The sequence below is a fragment of the Poeciliopsis prolifica genome, unplaced genomic scaffold (genome assembly GCF_027474105.1).
Source record: "Poeciliopsis prolifica strain line A6 unplaced genomic scaffold, Auburn_PproV2 SCAFFOLD010, whole genome shotgun sequence".
In the NCBI taxonomy this organism is placed as follows: domain Eukaryota; kingdom Metazoa; phylum Chordata; class Actinopteri; order Cyprinodontiformes; family Poeciliidae; genus Poeciliopsis; species Poeciliopsis prolifica.
The window spans coordinates 1,320,942-1,342,122 of NW_026562385.1; the positions used below are offsets into that span (position 1 = coordinate 1,320,942).

Genomic DNA, 21,181 nt, shown 5'->3' on the forward strand with positions numbered 1-21,181 from the left:
ATAAAATTTAAAGATTGTGGATTACCTCCAGTCATGATTAGGTGCATGGCCATCTCAATAAATATTAAGAAGTATTTTTATGTGAGCACTATAATTTGAAAATTGAAAACTCATTCATTCCACAGAATCACATACATTTTTATAATTGTGGTGTAAAGCAACAAAATTCAGTTTCTCATGAAAATCATGACAAACAGAAACAAATACATTTTAAAAAGGACATTTAATACATAAGATACTGTGTTGCATATGCATTCAATACTTGATTCTTTTATATGAATTACTGATGCAGCAAAGCATTTAGATGAGTTTGTGGGAATGACCTGTGTCAGATGGCTTTACTGCCCAATCAATGACTTTTTCACTTAAAGCTTCTTTAAGCACTGACTCAACCCATTTAGGAAATATTTATGAATGTTTCAAAACATTCAGTTTGACACAAAAACAGGACCAAGAAGCAAGTGAAATAAGAATATTTCAACTTTAATGACATTATTAAGAACTTTAATGGACTCGGCGTTGACATCCACTGCACTGGATACATTGGTGTTCCTTCACATTTGTAACCATTCTCCTGCAGCTCAAACCTTTATCTGTGAACAGCTGAACATCAACACAGAGTAATGCACCGATCCATTTTGGCATCCAGGCCAGCATTTCTGTAGCTTTCAAGCTACGCAATACGTGAGCGGCGCATAACCAACGAGCGCAGCAGTCATTTGTGGAGGCTGATTCTCTGGAAAGTTCACTCCAAGTTGCACCATCTCACCTGGCAATGCTAAAGGACGAGAGCATTGGAAAATGTGTTTTCTTTCCATTTCTCTTGAGATCCTCTTTTTTTCTTTTTGAGTAAAAATTAAAAAAAAAAAAAAAAAAACAAATATAGATGACGGATGAACAACAAAACTCCAGAGTAAACAGGGCGAGTGGTTCCACGGCTTTACTCCAGCACCACAGTGCCACCTGCTGCTTCCAGAGCCGCTTTGAGTTTTTCTGCTTCGTCCTTGGACACATTCGCTCGGATTTCCTGGGGAAGGGACTCCACCAGTTTCTTAGCCTGATTAAAGGTGAGAGACAGAGAGGGAAAAAAAATAAAAATAAAAAGATTTGACTGAGGCAATCTGCAACACTGATCTGGTAGAATACAAATATTGCACATTTTGTAGCTCTTCATGCAGTTCTCAAGATTTAGAATATAAAGAAACTAATAATATAAAAAGCTGCAAATTATATTAACTGAACAGCATCAGGTCACGTTAATACATAGAAAATCTGTAGTTGTAATAAACTGAGAGGTGCACATGTTGATTTAGATATTAGACAAGCATCAGCACTGAAAATGACTAAATTTTCCTGCAATTTTTTATTTTCTTTAACATTAAACCACTCTTGGTTCAGTCGTAGTGATTACATGGCTGCTTAAAAGGGGAAAACAACCAGGAGTCTGCCACTCACTTCTTATTTAATTAAGGAGCATAAACAGATTCAATTACACATGTACTGTTCATGTATGACACTCCACTGACAGATTAAATAATACAACTATCATGTTACGTATGCATTACTTTTCCAACAAAACAAATATTTGTAGCAGTCCCAACAGCCCCTTTCAAAAAAATCTGGCAATAGTTTTACTGTTCAAAAACCAATATTATCACATATCTCACCTAACTAAATATCCTAGTTCTACATATTGTTCATGCAAGCCTGCAAAATGCAACTACATCTGCGCTGTGGTCATCTACAAGAAGTTTGCTCATTTTTTACACCCAACCAAACACCAAATAATCTTTTACACGGAAATATGCAAGTGAAAACCTTCAAACAATAAAATAAAATAAACAGACATTAATTACTCTTACCTGCACCAGATTCAAGCCTTGGATGCAGTTCTTCACTTCCTTTATAAGCTTTACTTTGTCAGCTGCTTTTAACTCTGTCAGTTTTACTGTGAATTGAGTCTTTTCTTTCTTTACTGGCACCTCCTCTTCTTCTGTGGCCTGGTTTCACAAGAAGGAAAACGCACATGCAATGTCAGCCAAAATTACAACCCATATGTTAGGATTTTAAATCATCAGATCATGTTTTATGGCAACCAGAGTCAAGAGTTTGTACCTGAGCTGCAGGGACAGCAGATGCAGCCATTGCCCCCATTGGCATCATTCCAACATCTTGAATATTCAGAGTTTTCTGTAAGCGAGAATGAAAAGATCAACCCCCAAAAATGTGAGTTGGACCAAAGACTCCAGTTATCCAGGTTCAGCATAAAAAAAGGGACTTTTTCCACAAACCTTGAGGAGCTCGTTGAGGTCTGACACCTCTATCAAGGTGAGGCTGGCGATGTCACTGACCAGCTGTTGGATTTTCGGTGAGTACTCTTTGGGCGCTCCGTCGAGAGGGGGCGTGGCTAAGGCTTCGGAAAAGGCGGTCGAACTGGTTTTCAGAAGCCGGACAGAACACAGAGTCGGTGCCTGCTGCTGAAGGTGGTGCCTGAAAAACACATGACTGCATCTGGTCATTATCTGGAGACACGACACAGATCGCTGTTCACGTGGACGAAAAATAACAAGGATTCTGCAGGAGTTTAGCTTTGGGAATATCTGCCCCAAAAGTAATTCTCATTCATTTGACCAGTTGGAAATTAGATTCTAAAGGTGCTAAAATGTTGCAAGAAATAAAAAATAACAAATACATAAAAATACATGAGTCTATCACTTTTATATTTAAGGTATCATTTGAGTTACACATTTATTTCAGTATTATTATTAGAAGCTGAATCTTATGAGAATCACAAATTGATCAGAAGGCAGAAACTCAATCTTTCAGCAGATACAAAAAAACAACAAAGACAACTTCATTCTTTTTCCACAAACTTCAATGTTTGTGGAAAAAGGATCATTTCTGCACATTGAAGGTTTCTTTTTTTCAGTTTTTATATTTTCTCATTCCACTAACATAAGTTGTCTCTTAAACGTGTCCAACCAAGTCAATGAGTTAAGTCCACAATGTTTTAAAGCCAACATAAAAGCGTAATCACAATTTGTAAAGAGTGGTTCAAATCTAAAAACAAAAATACCCAAATCTCCACATAAGTCTCAATTTTTGGTTTCCTTTTGATTCAAACGGAACATTTTACTTTAGTCAAACTACTTTCATTGCTTTTTTAATTTCCCATTCATTAATTTGATCACATATTTCTGAATATACATTATTAATTTGACCTGGAATTCACATTCTTGATATACTATTTCTCTTACATTTCATTGAAACAATAATAAAAAAAAAAAAAAAAAAAAGTATATATATTTAAATGAATGAAACATTATTTAAGCATCTTTATCAAACCTACTTTTGACACCTTCATTTTAGTAATACTTACTTTTGAAATTACAATATTTTATAAAATATAAAAGGTAATTGTCATATATTCTGGATACTTTCAAATATTACCTTCATATGGTAAATAATATAAGTATCTGTGGCTCCAGATGTTGTTTTGTTGTTTTTTTTGCTTTTTTTTAAAACTTATAAATCTGAAAATATCTGGCAACCAAATTAGCAATAAATAAACTCCATAGTTGCAGTCACTGGAACTATCAGTAAATTCAACCTAATGAAGACAGAAAACGGCCCATGCATCCATGCAGGGCGGATTTTAAAGTCTGGCTGTGTTTTTACAACATCAGTAAAACAGTAACATGATGCTGCAGCTGCAGCCCAACAGAAGACACTAATCACCGGCTAACTCATCTAAAACACCTCCGCGTAACACGAAACTGCGTTTAAACCGCAGCCTAACACAGCGCGCAGTGTTTCCACGATTTTAACTAAGATAAACGCAAAATAATATGGGGTAAAAGCGGCACCAGAGACTGGCTGTCTGCCCTTGAAGAAACCCCCAGGAAGACGCAGAGATGAGCGGCGGTTCCAGGGTTACGTACCGGTGAATGTCCGCGGCGGCCCGCAAGGCGGTCCGGAGGCAGCGTCTGGTGCAGTACATGCTGGCGTTAACCGGAGCTGTGGAGCCCAAAGTCCCACTGAAACACAACAAATCGAGATGAGCACAGACAGGTCCAATTCCAGAGCCTCAACAGCACATGGCGTCCTCCCTGTGCCTGACCTACCCACAATGCATTGGATGAACTCGAACTGTTAGAAAACCTACGGGAGCCGATAAGGGACAATGCGCGCCAAGGTAATTATGGTTCTCCACACAAAATGATCAAGATTGGTATTTTAGAAGAGATGTCAGAAAGACAATATTGAGAATTCATAAGTACAAACTGGAACAAGAAGCCAGTAGCAAATGCTCTTGTTCACTTGTCCAATGAAAAAAACAAGAAAGAAACATTTTTTCAGTGTCAAAATAAAGTGGAGATCTAAGAATTTGCACTCCAGACTAGAATTTATTTATGCTCCAGTGATTATTAGTCAAAGACAACTCTTAACAAATGGGGTTCAACCTTGATTTAAAGAAATTCAGCGTCTCTACGTTTTTGCTGTTTTTTTTTTTTTTTTAAGTTTGTTCCAGATTAGAGAAGCATAATAACTGAGTACAGCTTCTCCATGTTTGGATCCGGTGCTATGGATGCAGAGAAGACCTAAGTGGTTCATAAACTCTGAGTTACAGAGGGCCAGTATAGTTGATTGACTGACTCTTTAGACAGACTTGTGAACACCGTCCCAGTAAACGCAAAGGTGAGTTTCTTTATATCTTGCAGGGTCATTAGTCCTTAAATCCTGGAAATACTTTTCAGCGTATAGAAGGCTGACTTTGTAATTGTTCAGTGAGCCCATCACTACCACTAGATTTTGGATTTTACTTTAATTTGATGGTGAATTGACATAAGTTTTTTTTTCACTAACAATTGTGATGTTATAAAATGCACTTGGGTTGTTAGAAAAAAAACTATTTTAACAACTGTCCTTTTATTAATATTTGATACAGTGTAAAAAAAAATCACAACATTTAATTTGTGGCTGAAAAAAATAACTTGAGCCAAATCAGTAATTTAAATATTTAATGTGAAACATTAAACATTGTTTTCACTTAATTAGTTGTATCACGCTCCTCAAACGCATCTTTGTATTTATATTATTTTTTGTCCTCAATTTACGCTTGTGTCCTCGCCTAACTACCATGGGGTGGAGCACAGAGTGAATCCTCTTAACCAGGTAATCTGTCAACCCATCTGCTGTCATAGCCACCCAACCACTCTCCACCAATATGTCACTTCTTAGAAAAACTCTGTAAACCACCACAAGAGAGGGTAAGATGTAACCTTTGGTATAAGAGATTAATACGTTTGAGATAAAGATTCGACCCGTTGTTCTATCTTTCTTCCAGATCATGCTGCTGTCTCCCCAGGCAGAGAGGAACTGGGAGGGTATCTGTGAGGTGCTTGAAGACGTGCTGGACGGTCAGTCTCACAAGCAGTTATTTGCTCTAGAGATCGGCTCCGGAACAGGACAGCATGTCATACGGTTTGCACTGAAGCTGCCTTTCGTTACCTGGCAGCCATCGGACATCAAAGAGGAGTGCCGAGACAGGTTTGTCTCTCACAAAAGTGTAAGTTAGTTGTTTTTTTTCCCAACAAGTCATGTAAAAAGTGAAGGGATGTGTATTCATTTTCAGCATAAAGGCATATATAGCTGCAACCCATGTGAAAACTGTGCTGCAGCCAGTCCTGCTGGATGCAAGTGAGCCCTGGGACAAATGGGCGGGTGTTTCTTGTAACTCCTGTGATGTTATTATCGCCGTTAACCTACTGCAGTACAGCTCCTTCAAAACAGCACAGGTCAGCGTCTGAAAGACCAGCTGGAAATCTGCCACTCTTGAGAAGCTCAGACATTTATAACCAATGTCCCTTTTGCATCTAATATTTTTCCAAGGGTGTAATCAGTGGAGCAGGACAGATCCTCAAACCAAATGGCCTTTTGATAACATATGGGGTATGTTGTGAACAACTTGCTATGTTACACACTTCACATCATCATCAAGTTGAACATACAGTTAAAGTCAGCTCATGATATTCAGTCATCATGGCTATAAATGTCGCAGTCATTTGGATATTTTAATGAGCCATTTGAACGGCTTCTCATCCACACAGATTGAGTAAATTTTTAAAGGGAACATCTTGTGCACAAATGTGAATTTACTTTAATCCACAGAGAGCAAAAATATGTGTTCATGTATTAATGGAAGAAAAAGACACATTTTTAATGTTTGTGTCAGTCAGAATTACCACAATAGAATAATGAGGAGCTTTATTATAGATTAATATGACTTTCTTTAAAATCAGAGGTTTATATTCACTAAGATTACAGTGCCTTGAAACAATTTGAAACATCTCAGATGGTTCACACTATAAGTACAATAAATCTAGACTAACTTAAAAATTGCTAAATTAATCCTCATTTCTTTTATTCATATATCAAAAGCTGCTTATCATCCACTGATACGACATTTATGGTTATGGTCACAATGTACAAAAACATGATCCTACAACAGGCTTTAAAAACTGACACCTTACTAAATATTTTTCAGGTCTATGCCGTTAATGGCATCATTACACCAAGCTGTAATGAAGTTCTGGATGAAGAACTGAGGAAATTGTGAGTAAAAACTGTTTCTGTTGTTTAGATGTACATGATGGAGCTGCTCAAAATGTTCAGAAACATTGTTGGAAATATGTTGGGACGTTAGATGACTTCTTTGCTATTTTATTGTGTATTTTAAGATCTTTTTGAAAGTGTGAGGAATTTACTTTTTAATTAAGGCAGAAATATCAAGCTAATTTTTATTTTGGACCAAATTAGTCTTGAATGTTCTCAAAGGTACTGTGTTCCAAAAAGTATTTATAAAACCCATTAACAAGCTGCTGAAATATTAATAAACAGCTGCCTCTACATTCGATACGTACTTCTTAAAGTTAACTGATATTGAACATCTTTACACGTTGACATGATTTAGCGGAAGGCGGATAAAAACAGATTTGATTGGTAAAAATAATATTTAAACACACAACTGTTTAAATAACAGCTGGAATAAAGCTTCATTCTGTTGGACAGGAATCCAGAGTGGGGTCTTCCAGACCTGGATGTCCTCAGACAGCAGGCTTACGGAAACGGGTTGCGTTTGGAGAGAATGGTGAGAAATAACGTGCTAAAAACTCTCAATGTGTTTCCTGTACAAACACCAAGATATATTTGGTAATACTTTATTTTATAGGGTGTGCATAAGGCTGACATGACACTGTCATAAACATGACATAAAGCCTGTCATGAAAATGATTAAGTCTTTATAAATGTCTATGACTGTTGTCATGAAGTGTTATTTGGTAAATAATGACACTTTTAAAGCAAAGCTGCTTTAAAAGAATCATGCAAAATTGGCTCCTTTAATGGACTTTTAATCCAACATTTAAAGCAACTTTGCTTTAAAAGTGTCATTATTTACCGGATGACACTCCATGAGAACAGTCAGACATTCATAGACTCCTTCATGTTCATGACAAATGTTATGTCATGTTTATAATAATGTCATGTCAGTTTTATGCAAACTCCGTCAAAAAAAGTGTCATATAGTTTATGCATGTGAAATTTTACTTTCAGGTTGAGATGGAAGACTACTACAAATGCCTCATCTTTAGGAAACTCTGAAGATTATCCCTGAAGGCAGACATTATTTAACAAATCCACCCGACAGAGGAGCACTAAAAGATCACAACCATACACTTCAGCAAATTTTGGATGGAATATTATTGTGGAAATGGTTACTTACATATAATGTTAGAAATCTGAGAACATTTTATACAGTTTAGTTTGTTTGGATGTACGTAATCTACCAACATGTAATTTCCTCCTTCAGGTCTCCGCTTCTGTTTTGTTTGCCACACCTTTATTTTATTTTTTTTGTGTTTTTTCCTTTGTTCATTCTAAATATTGTAAATAACTGAAAAAAAGTTTTTTGTATTGTCACAGGTATTTATAAAATATTAAATGCACTCTTCACATCTCATCTCTGTACCACAACTTCCTTATTTAAAATCCTTTAATTTGCATTTATTTGGATGAATCCAGATGGGAAATAAGACAAAAATCAAAGCAAGTTGACAGTAAGAATCTGAAGTTTATTAAATATACTTTTAAAATTACTTTAAAGTCAGATCAGAACAATGGAATTAAAGAAGTTCACACATGGAAACTGAAGAGATACAGAAAGTGTGATACATACATGCAGCACATTTTCATACTATGAGCATTTCCATATTTCTAAAAAAAACAAAAAAAAACCAACAAAGTACACTTGAGAAAGAGTGTGCACCTGAACTTTCTTCGCAGATCAACTACTACACCAGAATGACCATGAATTAAATCTACACTTATTTCAGCCATGTGATGTTTTACTTGGCAACAGCTGACATTTTATTTTAAAAAAGGTTGCATGTCGTGGTTAAGGTTTCCAGGCTGATTTTAGTATTTGTTGGTAGCCAACAGTAAAATGCAGTTATTGAACTATTCAACAAGGGTTAGACAACATTTCTATAGAATCCCTTTAATGCATTTAAATATAGATTTTAGAAACTATATTCAGACACTCCACTGTCCAAACTGCGCACAACAAATAAATCCCAAAATAGAAGGAACCAAATTTGTGTCCATGAGGGACACCTGGAAAACCAGATGATGGCCAGCTTTCACAACTCAAGCCCTCACTTGATCCACAGCTTCTTCATCACCAGACAGATGTTTCCTCAGTTGCTGACAAAACAGGTTGTAATATTCCACTTCCATTCCAGAAAATCTCAAGTCAACGTGCTAATGATTCATTTTAGAAAAATATGAAACAAAAGAGGCTCGTCTTGTTTTTGTCTTCTAAATATTATCATATTTTCTTATTCATGTAATCTTGAACATGACTGATTACTATTTTTGCGCTTCAGTTATTCGTTTAATAAAGAAATACTACATACACGTCAGCCGGAAGATGACAGAAAATGGGGGTTGTGGGGTTCGGGGCTCTCCGAAGCAGCTTTACCCCCATATTCCCTCACTTCATGGGGGAAGAGGCAAGGAGAGCAACAGTTCTGCAACATCATCACAACATTTCACTTTGCCACAACATCACAGCAAGGTGGAAGGTGGGAATTTAGTTTATATTTCCAAATGGAAACCTCTGAGTCCAGGAAAGGGGTGTTAAAGGAAGAGATAAGAGATGTAGTGTGTGAAACTCTGCAGAGTGGGAGCTTTCAGTCGAAGGAGATGAGCTGTGCCTCTGCACTGCCGGGAACCGCTTGAGGCACCTGCTGTTGTGCCTGGGGTTGCTGTTGCTGCTGCGGCGGGCCACCAGGAGGAGCAACCTATCAAGACGTAAACACAAAGGTAAAACAACAAAGATTAATGAAAAGACATCGTAAAACAACATGGAATTTCTGAATAGAAGTCGCAGGAGTGAGCTTTGCTAATATACCAGTCTGCAGGAATCACATATGCGATGTTAAAATGTCCTGAGAGTCCTAGGGAGAAATTACTCTACCTAAAAAGTGCACAAGTGACCTGACCAGCAGCAATCAATAGTTTTCACAAAACACTTTGACAAATCAGTTTTGGATTAGCTACAAGCATTCCATCATAAATCCAGTACTTTTCATAAAATTTTTCATAAGTGTGAAGTGGATTAATATCATAATTGGTTTTTAACATTATTTATTGGTAAAAATCCAAGTGAGTGATTAGCAACCGCATCCAAAGCTCTTTGTTCTGATGACCTCAAATAAAATCCAGTGGAATCAAATCCATGAAAAAAATAACAGACAAAAAATAAGTAAACAAATCAGGAACTTTCTACTATGAAAAGAAGAATGGCAAAAAGCCTATTTCCAAATCAGCAAAGCTGGAAGACATACCACTAAATATATGCTGCTACAATTTCAGCAAAAGGTGTTTTACAAATCAATGACACAGTTCAAACAAACTCACTTCAGAGTTTTACCTGTATAACATATCCTTTTCTTTTCATTTCTCTACTAGGCACAGCTTCAAATAAAATGCACCTCCACCCCCCAAGAAACTATAGCGTCAACATGACAAAACATTAATACTTTTGCAAAGCACAGTATAACTCTGGGCACTGCTCTGACACTTCTCTACCAGCAGATGGCGTCTCGGTAGGCTGCTCTGTCTGATCTTATCTGATCCTCTCACACAGGGAAGTGGCCATCCCAACCACTGGGACTAACCCACCATTTGTCACGAAGAAGGAACTTCCTGGTTTAAACGTTTAACAGCTTGGGTACTGTCACAGCTCTCACTCTAAACTGTGGCTCTCTAATGCTGAGTCTTTTATCCACAACATTAACATGACACCATCATGATGGACTCCATTAATATAAAACCACTTCCTCAGCAATACTGACTTCTGAAAGCACTTTAGCCGAATTAGGACTATGCGCTGGCTACATAATAAAAGAAAACTAGAAAAAAGAGAAAAATGCTATGTTTAAAAATAAAATGTAATTAATGAACATTTAGTAAAGAATACACTAATATTTAACCGACCTGCTGGTACATGGGTTGCTGTCCCGGCATGTAGGGCTGTTGTGGGGCCATGTTGGGGTCCTGCCCTGGCAACGCTGAGATCATGTTCTGCATGTTGTACGGCTGGTAACTCATGTAGGCCATCCCGTTGGTAGGAGCCGCCTGCGACATGGGGGGCATGCTTTGGGCTTGGGACACAACATTCTGCACACAACATAGAACAGAAAATCGTCATCACTTAAAACGGACCGGTTTTAGTTTTAAGTGATCAAACATTCGAATAGAGGCATTCACACCTGGTAGGCCTGAGTGGGCGTAGGCTGATAGTTGGAGTAGGGTGGGCTGGTTGTGGGCGGGGCCTGGCCTGGAGGAGGCTGTCCGTTGGTGCCTGCAGGCTGGTACATATATGCACTTACCATGTTGGGATCTGTCAAAAAGAGAAAAAAAAAAAAGGTCACACACATTAAAATGTTACAACTTCGGTGGGTTTGATTATTGACCTTAAAACACCATCATTTTCATCAAGAAATATATGCATAACAGCACTGCTGGGCTCAGAGGTCGAGATGTTCTGTGCAGCTGGTGTCAGTAGACAATTTACTGTGGTGTAATTTCAAAGAATCATGTTTTTATGAGTTAACTGGGAACAAACTGTAAACATAAGTTTTCTGGTGAAACTAGAGACCTGTGGGAGCAGGGGGCATGGCCTGGTACTGTCCCGGTGCAGCCTGCCCCGCCTGATTCATGTACATGTTGTGCATAGGCGAGCCCTCCACAGAACCAGCGGGGCTGAAGGTGCCAGGGTAGCTGGGTGGACCGCCTGACTGGTATACCACCCCTCCAGCAACATTAGGAGGCAAAGACTGCATCTGCATAACAGAATAAAAAATATTTTACAAAAAGAGGTTGTATTTGTTTGTTGGGAGAAGTGTTCTTTTATTGGACTGAAGCAATGAGTACCTGGGCGTAGGGCAGAGAGAAAGCAGGCATCTGGGCTCTCATCTGGATGGTGTGCTTCTGCTGCTCCAAACGCATCTGCCTCTCCTTCTCCTGCTCCTGGAGGCGCTGAATGGCCAGCTGTCTCTGCATCTCCAGGTACTCCTGAAGGTCAAAGAAAAGCGTTAAAATGGTAATGAATATTACAATAACACATCTGTTATTAGAGGACAAAAACGTTACCTGCTTTTTCTGCCTCATAATCTCCAACTTCTGTGCCAGCTGAATCTGTCTTTGCCTCTCTGCCTCCTCTGCAGCTCGGCGCAGCTTCTCCCTGTGTTCGTCACGGAGCGCGTTGAGGGCGGCCCGGGCGTCACGCACCTGTGCCAACTTGTCCTGCAGCCCCTCATAGTACACTGGCGACATTCAGAACATCACAGTTCAAGGACTGGACATTAGACAGAAAGACATTCACAAAGCAGAAACTCACATCGCTTTTCGTCCAGCTGGTTCAGGATGTCCAGCAGCTGAGGATGCATGTTGTTGATGGACTGGAAGAGGGACAGCACTGCGCTGTCATTGGTAATGCTGCGTCCACGCATGTGGTTGCTCTTCATGCGGTTGAGGAACGTAGTGACAGCGTTCTGCAGAGCCTTGAGAAACTGCTCGTGGTTCTCCTCTGACTCACCGTTCTGATATGGTTGCTGAGGAAGCAGCAACAGAGAAGGCATGAGCAGGGAGCTGATGCTTCAATAGAGCCAGGTCAGTTTAACGTGTGTCTGGACGTCCGTGTAAAACTTGGACATACCTCGACTATGCTGACGGGTTGGACGGGGACGTGACTTTCGACAGGTTGGCTGATTGGTGGAAGGGGCTCAGCCAGTGACACGGGGGCAGGAGCCGAGGGGGTGGGACTCTTCCGAGCGTCTTCCTGCTTCTTTTCCCAGTATGTTCTATTCAGGTAGCGCGCCAACTAGAATTAAAAAGACAATTAAAAATGAAAAAGTGGGGTAACATTCTGTGGGTTGTGAATAAGACTGTCATGACACTGTCATAAACATGACATAACTGTCATGAACATGAGTAAGTCTTCATGAATATTTATGACTGTTGTCATTAAGTGTCATTCGGTAAATCACGAGACTTTTAATGCAAAGCTGACATTATTGATAACGTCTTTGTTATTATAACTTGTCATTAGCCAAGGAATCATAATCTGACATAAATTTGTTATAAAAGTATTACTGATTAAACTTTAAAAATGATGTAGCTGTATGTTATTAAAGCTAAAGTTTAATCAGTAATACTTTCATAACACATTTATGTCGGATTATGACTTCTTGGTCAATGTCAAGTTGTCACAACGAAGACATTTTGAATAATGTCAACTTTTAATATAAAGTGTCATGATTTATCAAATGACACTTAATGACAACAGTCAAATATTCATGAAAACTCATTACATGCTCATGACAGGTGTTATGTCATGTTTATGATGGTGTCATAAGTCTTATTCACAACCCGTCAAATAAAGTGTTACCAAAAGTGGCAACTACTTCAGTGATTATATAAAAAATTTATTCAAATTCGAGGCATTGTGCTGAACATACCTCAGGGTCTACTTCTTCAGCAGACGGAGCAGAGGAGTTCTGCAACACACAAATTTTTAGAAGTGATCCATAAGTAAACATTTATAAAGTACCTGATGAGCAGTCATATGTTTTATGAATATGACAGAAATGTTTGTTATTACCACTGGAGAAGTGTAAAGGGTGCTGACTGGAGGTGCTGAGGAGGTCACTGGGGTAGGATCAGCTTTGGGATACATCGAGTACGAGTTCTTATGTTTCTGCAAGTGACCAAATGAGTTAGTTTTTTTTTTTGCCCCATCTGACAAACTGGCATTGAATTATCTAGTCACTAAGTCATGCAACTCCAACCCACCATTCTCTCCTTCTCTTCTGCCTCGCTTTGGGAAAGAGCAATGGCCAGCTGCAGCTCCTCCTCCTCCTGTAGAGCCGCTTCATCTCTCTTTGGAGGCATCTGGTCAGAAACAAAGGCAAGAAAAGCATCCAAAGATTAGAGACTCAACACTCCAAGGATGAAGGAAAAAATATGGTCACACAATTTGTCTACAAGGCAAGTAAAAGCATGTAAAAAAAACCCCCAAAAAACTAGCATAACTTCACAATTTCAAAAAATCCAGCCTTGATTTCAAGTACATGATTTGAAATACTAGATTCAAATCAATTATATGAATAATAATTGTACACCAGTCATTTCGTTAATAAATATTTATTAAGATGTGTTTATTTCTCCATTGAACAAATCTATTCAAATTAGAAGTTGGACATATTTCACAGTCTAAAGTAAGTAAATACCTGAGACTGTTGGGACAGTGGACTGGTCAAATACTCTGGAGGCAGGTCAGTTGAGCTTGATGAGGAGGAGGAGGGGGCTTTACCTTCGGCTTTCCTAAGTGGAGGAGAGAGGGAGGGGTGGCTGGTAAGGAAAGGGGGTTCAGGGAGGACAAACAACCTTGTGAATCAGAGAAGAGCATGCTGATGCAAACACGTGTGACTCTTCAGACACAAAACAAACAACAACAACCACTAGCAGGACATATTTATGTAATTATTAAATTACTAGTTAAAAGACAACTACAGATTACAGTTCACTTCAAAACATGATTATCTGTGCATTACTGAATTCAGAAACAGTACATTGTCAACATTTGCATGTGGTGTTGTTGGAGTTACTGACACAAAAATCTGAGGAAAAGCCTCAAAATGGATTTTTAAAAAGTGGGGAAAAAAATGTTTTTATTCATAAAACAACAAAAAATCAGTGACATTCACACAGCTACAAAATATTACCAGAAGCTCAGAAACATGGCAGGTTGTTTACTGCTTACATTGAAACATTGCTGTCATCATACTCTGAAGCTGCAAATAATATTTGCCTACATTTTCATATCTCATTTTAGAGATTAATGTGCTTTTTGTATCTGGGTGGTGGTGGGAACAAAATGGTTTTTACATGTTCGTAACATCGCTGCCTGACGACACACACTTCAGTTTCATATTCAAAGACACTACTGCACTTTGGTCAGGGAAACTCACTTGTTTAACTGCTCAAAGCAGGGCTCACACACACGCACTTCTTTCTCGATGCCAAACTTTGGAATGGTGGAGTACTTAGATGAACATTTCCCACAGAAAATCTGCCCACAGGCTCGACAATGGTGCTGGAAAAGCAAGGAGCAAAAATCCAAGTAAATCCTGAACTGCAACTTTAAGCAGTCAACCGGACCAACCGCTTTGATATAAGGAAGAAAAACCATAAAATCTTCATATGGCCCAGTTAGGAAGAAGCCCAGCCCACCTTTCTGGTCATTACTCCAAACTGAACTCTGCACCTGTGACACTCCTCAGCGTCAACCCAGTCAGGGGCCTGCAGAAGGTGAATATGAGGTATTAGATAAGGTGAAACATACATATATATTTTTTATCTCAATCCAGCAATAAGAATGTATTTTTATTGTTTTAAAAAAGAAAGCACTAAACTAAGTCATTAAAAAAGGATAAAAATCTCACTCTCTCAGCTGCAAACATGGCATCACTCTCCTTAAACTCAGGAAATACATGACCTACGTATGAGAAAAAGCAGTTTATAGTACAAAATGTATGCAATTTACAAAAGGTTTCATTTCCAGTGAGATAAGTCATACAAGTATTTATATAATTATAAAGCTTCTGAACACTTACCTTCCACTTTTAAGATCTGATAGGTGTCTTGCACCACCTTGTATTTGGGTTCGTTTCGGAAAGCATGAGCCCAGGCTTGGATCAAGTAAAGAATCTTGTTTCTGACATTTGGTTCTGTCTGTTTCTGATAGAAATGAACAAATCACAGTCAACAAGGAGCCTCAACACATTTGAAGTGAACCTTTTTCTTTTCTTTTTTAAATAAAAACAACTTTTGTTGTCATAACAAGCCAAATCAATTCAACAGCGTTTAGTGAGACCATAAGTAGTAAGGGAGAAATTCCCCTGCTGGTTTTGTGATGTGAAAACACTCATGTCACAAGACAATTACCTCAGCAGGAAGTCGTAAGAAGAATGCGCTTAAAAATCTAGAGTCACATGATGCCGTATGAACCAATCAGATATTGCTGGCTCATGCTGCAACACATGCAGCAGCAGGAGAGCAATGGGCACTGATTGAGTCAGATAAAAGGGGGAGAAAGGGACGAAACAATAATGAGAAATCAAAATTGCTCTTTCCCAATTTCTCAAAAATGTTTTATTTAAATATGGAGAGTAGAGAACTAATGTAAAGTTGCACAGAAATATTTTAGTCGAAAGGTCAAATATGTATTTCTTCCAGATACTAATGATTAATAATTTCCCCTTGGGGATTAATAAAGTATATTCCATTCTATTCTATATGAGAATTATATAGCAACGCCGAGCTTGACTCCAGGAAAATGTCTATTAAAGCAATAAACTCTTCAAAATAGAATACAGTCATGAAGAAACAAATATGTGTCAAACTGCATAATTTAAGTTAAATAAGAGATTAAAGTTGAGTGAAAATTTCAAAACAAGTGAAATGGGACAGAACAGATTTAAATTGTTTTAAAATTCAGAAGAAGACCACCTTAAATAAATCCTTCAGCTCTTCCATGGTTTGTTTGCTTGCAACCTCATCGTGGACCGTCTGACCGCAGTTCTTCACCACCGACTCCAGAACCTGGAGAGAGACGACCGTTTTCCTAAATGTAATTCTTCACGCTGTTAATCCCAAAATGTGATCAATGCAACATAATGGCATATACCGTATAGCCTCACATTCTCATATTTATTATTTCAATTCCCCAAAAATTCTGTTTGTGTTTTTTATAGCAACTGATGAACACCTGAAGGCTTTCTGTCACTATGTTTAAAATAGTTGTAAAAACTACAAACAAAAAGTACACAATTGTAGTAGCATTGTCATCTTTACAAGACAATGTAAAGATGACATCTTTACAAGACAATGTAAAGATGACATCTTTACAAAACAATGTAAAGATGACATCTTTACAAATTTATATTTGTAAAGATGACAAATATGGATTTGTCAACACATAAAAGGAAAACACGAAGTGTGCTTTTTATGGTTGATTAAAATGAATAACATGGGGATCTTAAAAACTTTATAAAGTTCCCCTCATGAGCAAAGTTCTAATTTTCCCCCTTATAGCATCTTACCTCAAGTGCATAGAGCGCCACATGGGGATTTTTGTCGTTCAGTTTCTTCTTAATGGCAGCAATAGCATATTTGGCTCTTCAGGGAGACAAAACGTTTACTGTTACATTTAAAAGTCAAATAATACTAAAGATATGATAGTTAAGGATATCAGACTAACGGACTCACTGTGTGTCTCCTTGCCGAATGAGATCACAGATCTGAAGAATAGACTCCCAGTCAGTCTCCAGAAGCAGCTGACTGGTTGCTTTGTCTGCAAACAGCAAAATTTATTCACTATTTAGTGATTCAAAAGATTTGGAAATCACAGTTTAACAATTACAATATTTTGCCATTTATCATTCAGATATCAACTTTTATCCATCTGTCACTAAAAAACCTTTGCATTTTAAAACCTTGTGTGATCCTGATTGGTGAGATTTCAAAATAACTGGTGGTCAGAATAGTCTGGAGGAAATTTTAGCCTGTTTCTGTTGCAAACAGAAAGTTGTTTTCTTTCCTCAAATGGACAGCTTTCTTTTTAACACTGACCCACACTTGGATTGGTTTCAGATTACCTTCTTGTACAGAATTATAATTGTTGCTTCTTTATTGTTGCTTTTTGACCCACATTATTTAAAATATTGAGTTGACAGGTGTAATCTAACTTTCCTTTAGAATCCAAACTTCAACACCTTTTTACTTCTGGCTCCCAAATTAATTCAGGACTTTCTTTATTGCAAGACTTCTGAAACTTCATTTGCAAGTGTGAGAGCCTCCAGTACAGCAGAAGGTACCCTGGGTATCTTTATGATCACGCTGACAACTACAGACTCTGTGCTTCAGGTGACATACTTTCACCTGAAGTATGTCAGGTGAAAATATAACCTTGGAATTTCTTTTATTTGTAAACAACTTAGTTAAATATTCTTCACCATTTTAGAGATGCTTTTATACATTATTCAGTTTAGTGACTTTTGGTGGATGAAAAAAAGCTGTTCACAACAGGACCATTTGCAGGGACCATATTTCACACCCACTTATGATCTACACTCTGTCAACAGGAAATGTGGTTATATGACTTTAAATATCATCTGCCTCCAGAAGATTGCAAAGTCATTTTTGACCAAGGATCATAATATGTCATACTTAACAAGAAACTAAATCAGAATATAAGCCACAATTAATGAAAATAGTGAGGATTATGCAGAAAATAATGTATAACTGAATTAAATTGTGATTATTTATCCACAGAATTCACTGAAATACAAAAGCAGCAAAAAATAATTAAACTGACAGAGAAATAATTTCTTGAAAAAGAAATGCTATTTCCCCAGCAGTAGACTCAAAACTTTTTAAGACAAGATTTTCATCAGTTACAAATCACCAAGTTGCTCAGGATGTCTGCAGTAATAGAGATAAAAACCTTTTTACAAACTTAATTCCAATGTATTTTGATATACTGCTATTAAACAAATACAATCTTTAATACCTTCACCAGTATCCTTTGAAATTTAGCAGGGTTGCCAACCTTCACATTCGACTAGTAAGGTTTTGTTACTTGCTGTGTTTTGAATTTGGGGATAGGTATGGCAAAAGAAAAGCAGCAGGTCGAACTGGATGAACCAGCAATAACATGGTGGTTAAAAAATTACATTTGTTTATTTCTTTTGGGGTGATGGGTATGTCAGAGCCTGGTGAAAAGGAACTTGGGAGTTTTCCCGTCACTAAAAAATAGGAATTTGTACCCGTATCATTTTAATTTCTCCAACTGACTTAATCCAAGAAAATCATTTTTATTTTATGACTTTTTGATCATTTCAAATGAATGGATGTAGAATTAGCATGTTACCGTCACTAACCTACTACATTGAGAAGAGAGTCTATAAATACTGTTTACACATTCGTTTCTAATTATGTCACGCTAGCAGCTACTTACTGGACTTGTTGTAATCTATAAAAAGAATACACTTTAAGCAGTTACATAAATGACAACCTTACAATTTGATATTTTCCCCCTCTATTTTGACATGTAAAGAACTACATAGTAGGTATCAGCAATGATTTAACTGTTAGCTTCCATACTTTTGTTCAGGAGACAAACACATCTGAATTCAACCGACAGTCGGATTTACCTTAACCGCAGTTTCCGCGACTCGAGAACATCGCGTTTGAATAGACAGCATAAATTGTATCTCCAACCTTATCCAATTGTTTTAATAAATTAAGCGAGTCTGTCAGGGCCTCCGAACAATAGCAAGCTAAAAGAAGCTAGCTGGCCTTAGAGCCACGGCCCCTGTCAAAACAATATGCTGTAAAACATCGCACTTTCTGACTCACGGTTGAATAAAAGCTGATAACTATTAAAGGAATATGTGTGAACTCACCTAGAAGCCTCTCAAAAGTGCCTCCACCTTTACCCATTGTCAATTCAGTTTCTAAAAGTGTCCGACGAGGTGCTTCGTTTGACCAGCGGATCCTGATATTTTCACCCACCGCTGCGGTTAGCCTGTTAGCTTATCTGTTAGCCACGGCGTACAGCTGTGTTTTAGTCACAACTCTTCCTGCTTCTGACGGCGACGGCCATTGGGCGTCTCCCCCTAGCGACGAAACGATGAAATCACAAGAGCAGTACATTTGTAGTGGAATAGGTGATCAACATTTTATTACTTCACTTTAAAACAAAATACAAAACTGTTACAAAACAGCAATAACTCCCCAATAAAAGAAAAAAAATGCTGTTTTGTCAGCAGTTTAAATGACTAATTAAGACTGTTTCACATTTTGCTTTAACTATTTTAACTGGTTTAATTTTTTGAATGGTTCCTCAATTTTTCCCAAGTCAGATTTTTGTGTACTACACAGATTACTACAGTTTCTAGCTAAAACATTCATACTTCTTGGATTTTCATTTACATAGTAGATTTAAAGCAACAGCTAATATGGATAAAATTAGAAACTTTAGTAAGAACTATTACACAAGAATGGACACATCTCATTATGTTTAAAAGCTAGGGAATAAAACGGAATTTTCAAATGGTTTTCAAAAATGTCTAATGTTGGGCAGGAACTGAGGTGAAGATACAGTCTGGTACACAATTTAGGAGCAAAGGCCCTTACTACTCTCTGCTTTAATTTGGACCTCCGGATAGCTCATAGCAGATCTTAAAGATCTAGAGGAGAAGTCTTCAAATCCAGGTCTCTAGGTCAGGTGTCTTGCAACTTTTAGATGTGTCCCTGCTTCAACACACCTGAGTCAAATAACTGAACCTCCTCACCAAGCAAGCAAGTTCTCAAGAGTCCTTCTACTGATCTCATTATTTGACTCAGGTGTGTTGAAGCACAGATATATCTAAAAGTTGCAAGACATCTACAGTTACTCAGTCTGGGATCAATAAAGAGTTGTTGTGTCCTAAAGACCTTACTGAAATGACATTGTTTAAACTTTACCGCTGAATAATTACTGTAATATAGCTGATATCTTCTCACTGTAAATTGTCATCAAATCTTAAAGTGATTTTAAAATTGGATCAAGTGTTTAACATATAAATTATGTTCCTTGTTCCTCTCTGCCGCTTTACAGTTAGTCTTTAAAATAATGCAGACTTACAGTATTCACAGCCTTACTCCGCAATCACTGGTACAGGCGTACTTAGGTCACGTATGAGTCACCACCTGGCACTCAGAACACTGGCCACTGTTGTTACGTTGTTGGAATAACGGTTCTATAATGTGGCATTGTGTTGCTCGCTCCTCTGCTGTTACAAAGAGAAAGGAGACAATCTGATGGGGGTGATGATGTCACAGCAGAAGATAAAAATAAAAAGTCTCAGAAATCCGAAAAAGAGCTATTTATTTGCTTTGTATGCGCTGCGTGTGATGACTCGGGAGAAAGATCCAGTACAAAGAAATGCCCTCTGCTACTCATTTAATCAAATGAGTACACCTACATAACCAAATAATTCTCAATGTAGCTCAGTGATATTTATAATTGATTAATAAGTTAGTGGAATTATCTCTTATATTTTAAATAGGGCTAATTATTTAAACTGTTATATTAAAAAGCATTAGCAGAGTTTGATTGATTTAAGAGTGATCCCTCACTGTAATCTGTAGATGTTTTGTTTGTTTTGCACAGTAAATCCTGTAAATTATATCTTTATGCTCCTGGCACAGTGTAGCTGGGACAGGAAAGAGGAGCTGGTAAATAGGACAACACATGACACACACACACACACACACACACAAACACACTCTTCTCAACAATATGGCTCCTCAAGTAAATGCACAACAGGCCCTATTGTTCTATTGTTTCTTCTTCATTCAGCAGAAGTAATGTTTATGTGTTCCAGTCAAACATAGTTTTCCTTTAAAAATATTGCAGTTAATGTAGTTCTGATGTAATGCATCTTTAGCAAACACATACAGTTCAAAGGTTTTTAAAAGAGATTTTAAATCTGTAAACATGTTCACA

The 21,181-nt window shown here is 37.7% G+C and overlaps 3 protein-coding genes across 6 annotated transcripts; 1 reads left to right on the plus strand and 2 right to left on the minus strand.

Annotated features, from left to right (window-relative positions):
• Positions 1–462: 462 nt before the first annotated feature.
• mrpl12 (mitochondrial ribosomal protein L12) lies at positions 463–4,125 on the minus strand. 2 transcript variants are annotated; one of them, XM_055035086.1, is made up of 5 exons: positions 3,942–4,125; positions 2,292–2,490; positions 2,116–2,190; positions 1,863–2,000; positions 463–1,057 (listed from the first exon to the last, which is right to left on the minus strand). In XM_055035086.1, the coding sequence occupies exons 1-5, from the start codon at positions 3,998–4,000 to the stop codon at positions 941–943; spliced, it is 588 nt and encodes a 195-aa protein (XP_054891061.1). In that variant the 5' UTR covers positions 4,001–4,125; the 3' UTR covers positions 463–940. The 2 variants fall into 2 exon arrangements, with proteins under 2 accessions (XP_054891061.1, XP_054891060.1); XM_055035085.1 differs by having other exon boundaries at positions 2,292–2,505.
• Positions 4,126–5,174: 1,049 nt separating this feature from the next.
• Positions 5,175–8,020, plus strand: zgc:103625 (methyltransferase-like 26 B). The gene is made up of 7 exons (XM_055035084.1): positions 5,175–5,270; positions 5,348–5,550; positions 5,636–5,798; positions 5,893–5,952; positions 6,548–6,615; positions 7,072–7,150; positions 7,615–8,020. Exons 2-7 carry the CDS (start codon positions 5,351–5,353, stop codon positions 7,660–7,662), a joined length of 618 nt encoding a protein of 205 aa, XP_054891059.1. The 5' UTR covers positions 5,175–5,270; positions 5,348–5,350; the 3' UTR covers positions 7,663–8,020.
• Positions 8,021–8,111: 91 nt separating this feature from the next.
• Positions 8,112–19,285, minus strand: hgs (hepatocyte growth factor-regulated tyrosine kinase substrate). Of its 3 annotated transcripts, none has more exons than XM_055035059.1 (20): positions 19,095–19,285; positions 16,897–16,981; positions 16,731–16,806; positions 16,138–16,230; positions 15,243–15,360; positions 15,072–15,124; positions 14,860–14,928; positions 14,598–14,722; positions 13,857–13,977; positions 13,420–13,518; positions 13,229–13,324; positions 13,086–13,124; positions 12,284–12,448; positions 11,966–12,179; positions 11,719–11,891; positions 11,500–11,640; positions 11,225–11,408; positions 10,836–10,966; positions 10,561–10,743; positions 8,112–9,362 (listed from the first exon to the last, which is right to left on the minus strand). In XM_055035059.1, the coding sequence occupies exons 1-20, from the start codon at positions 19,129–19,131 to the stop codon at positions 9,252–9,254; spliced, it is 2,313 nt and encodes a 770-aa protein (XP_054891034.1). In that variant the 5' UTR covers positions 19,132–19,285; the 3' UTR covers positions 8,112–9,251. The 3 variants fall into 3 exon arrangements, with proteins under 3 accessions (XP_054891034.1, XP_054891035.1, XP_054891033.1); XM_055035060.1 differs by having other exon boundaries at positions 13,857–13,950; positions 15,243–15,366; positions 19,095–19,284; XM_055035058.1 differs by having other exon boundaries at positions 15,243–15,366; positions 19,095–19,284.
• Between the last annotated feature and the right edge of the window lie 1,896 nt (positions 19,286–21,181).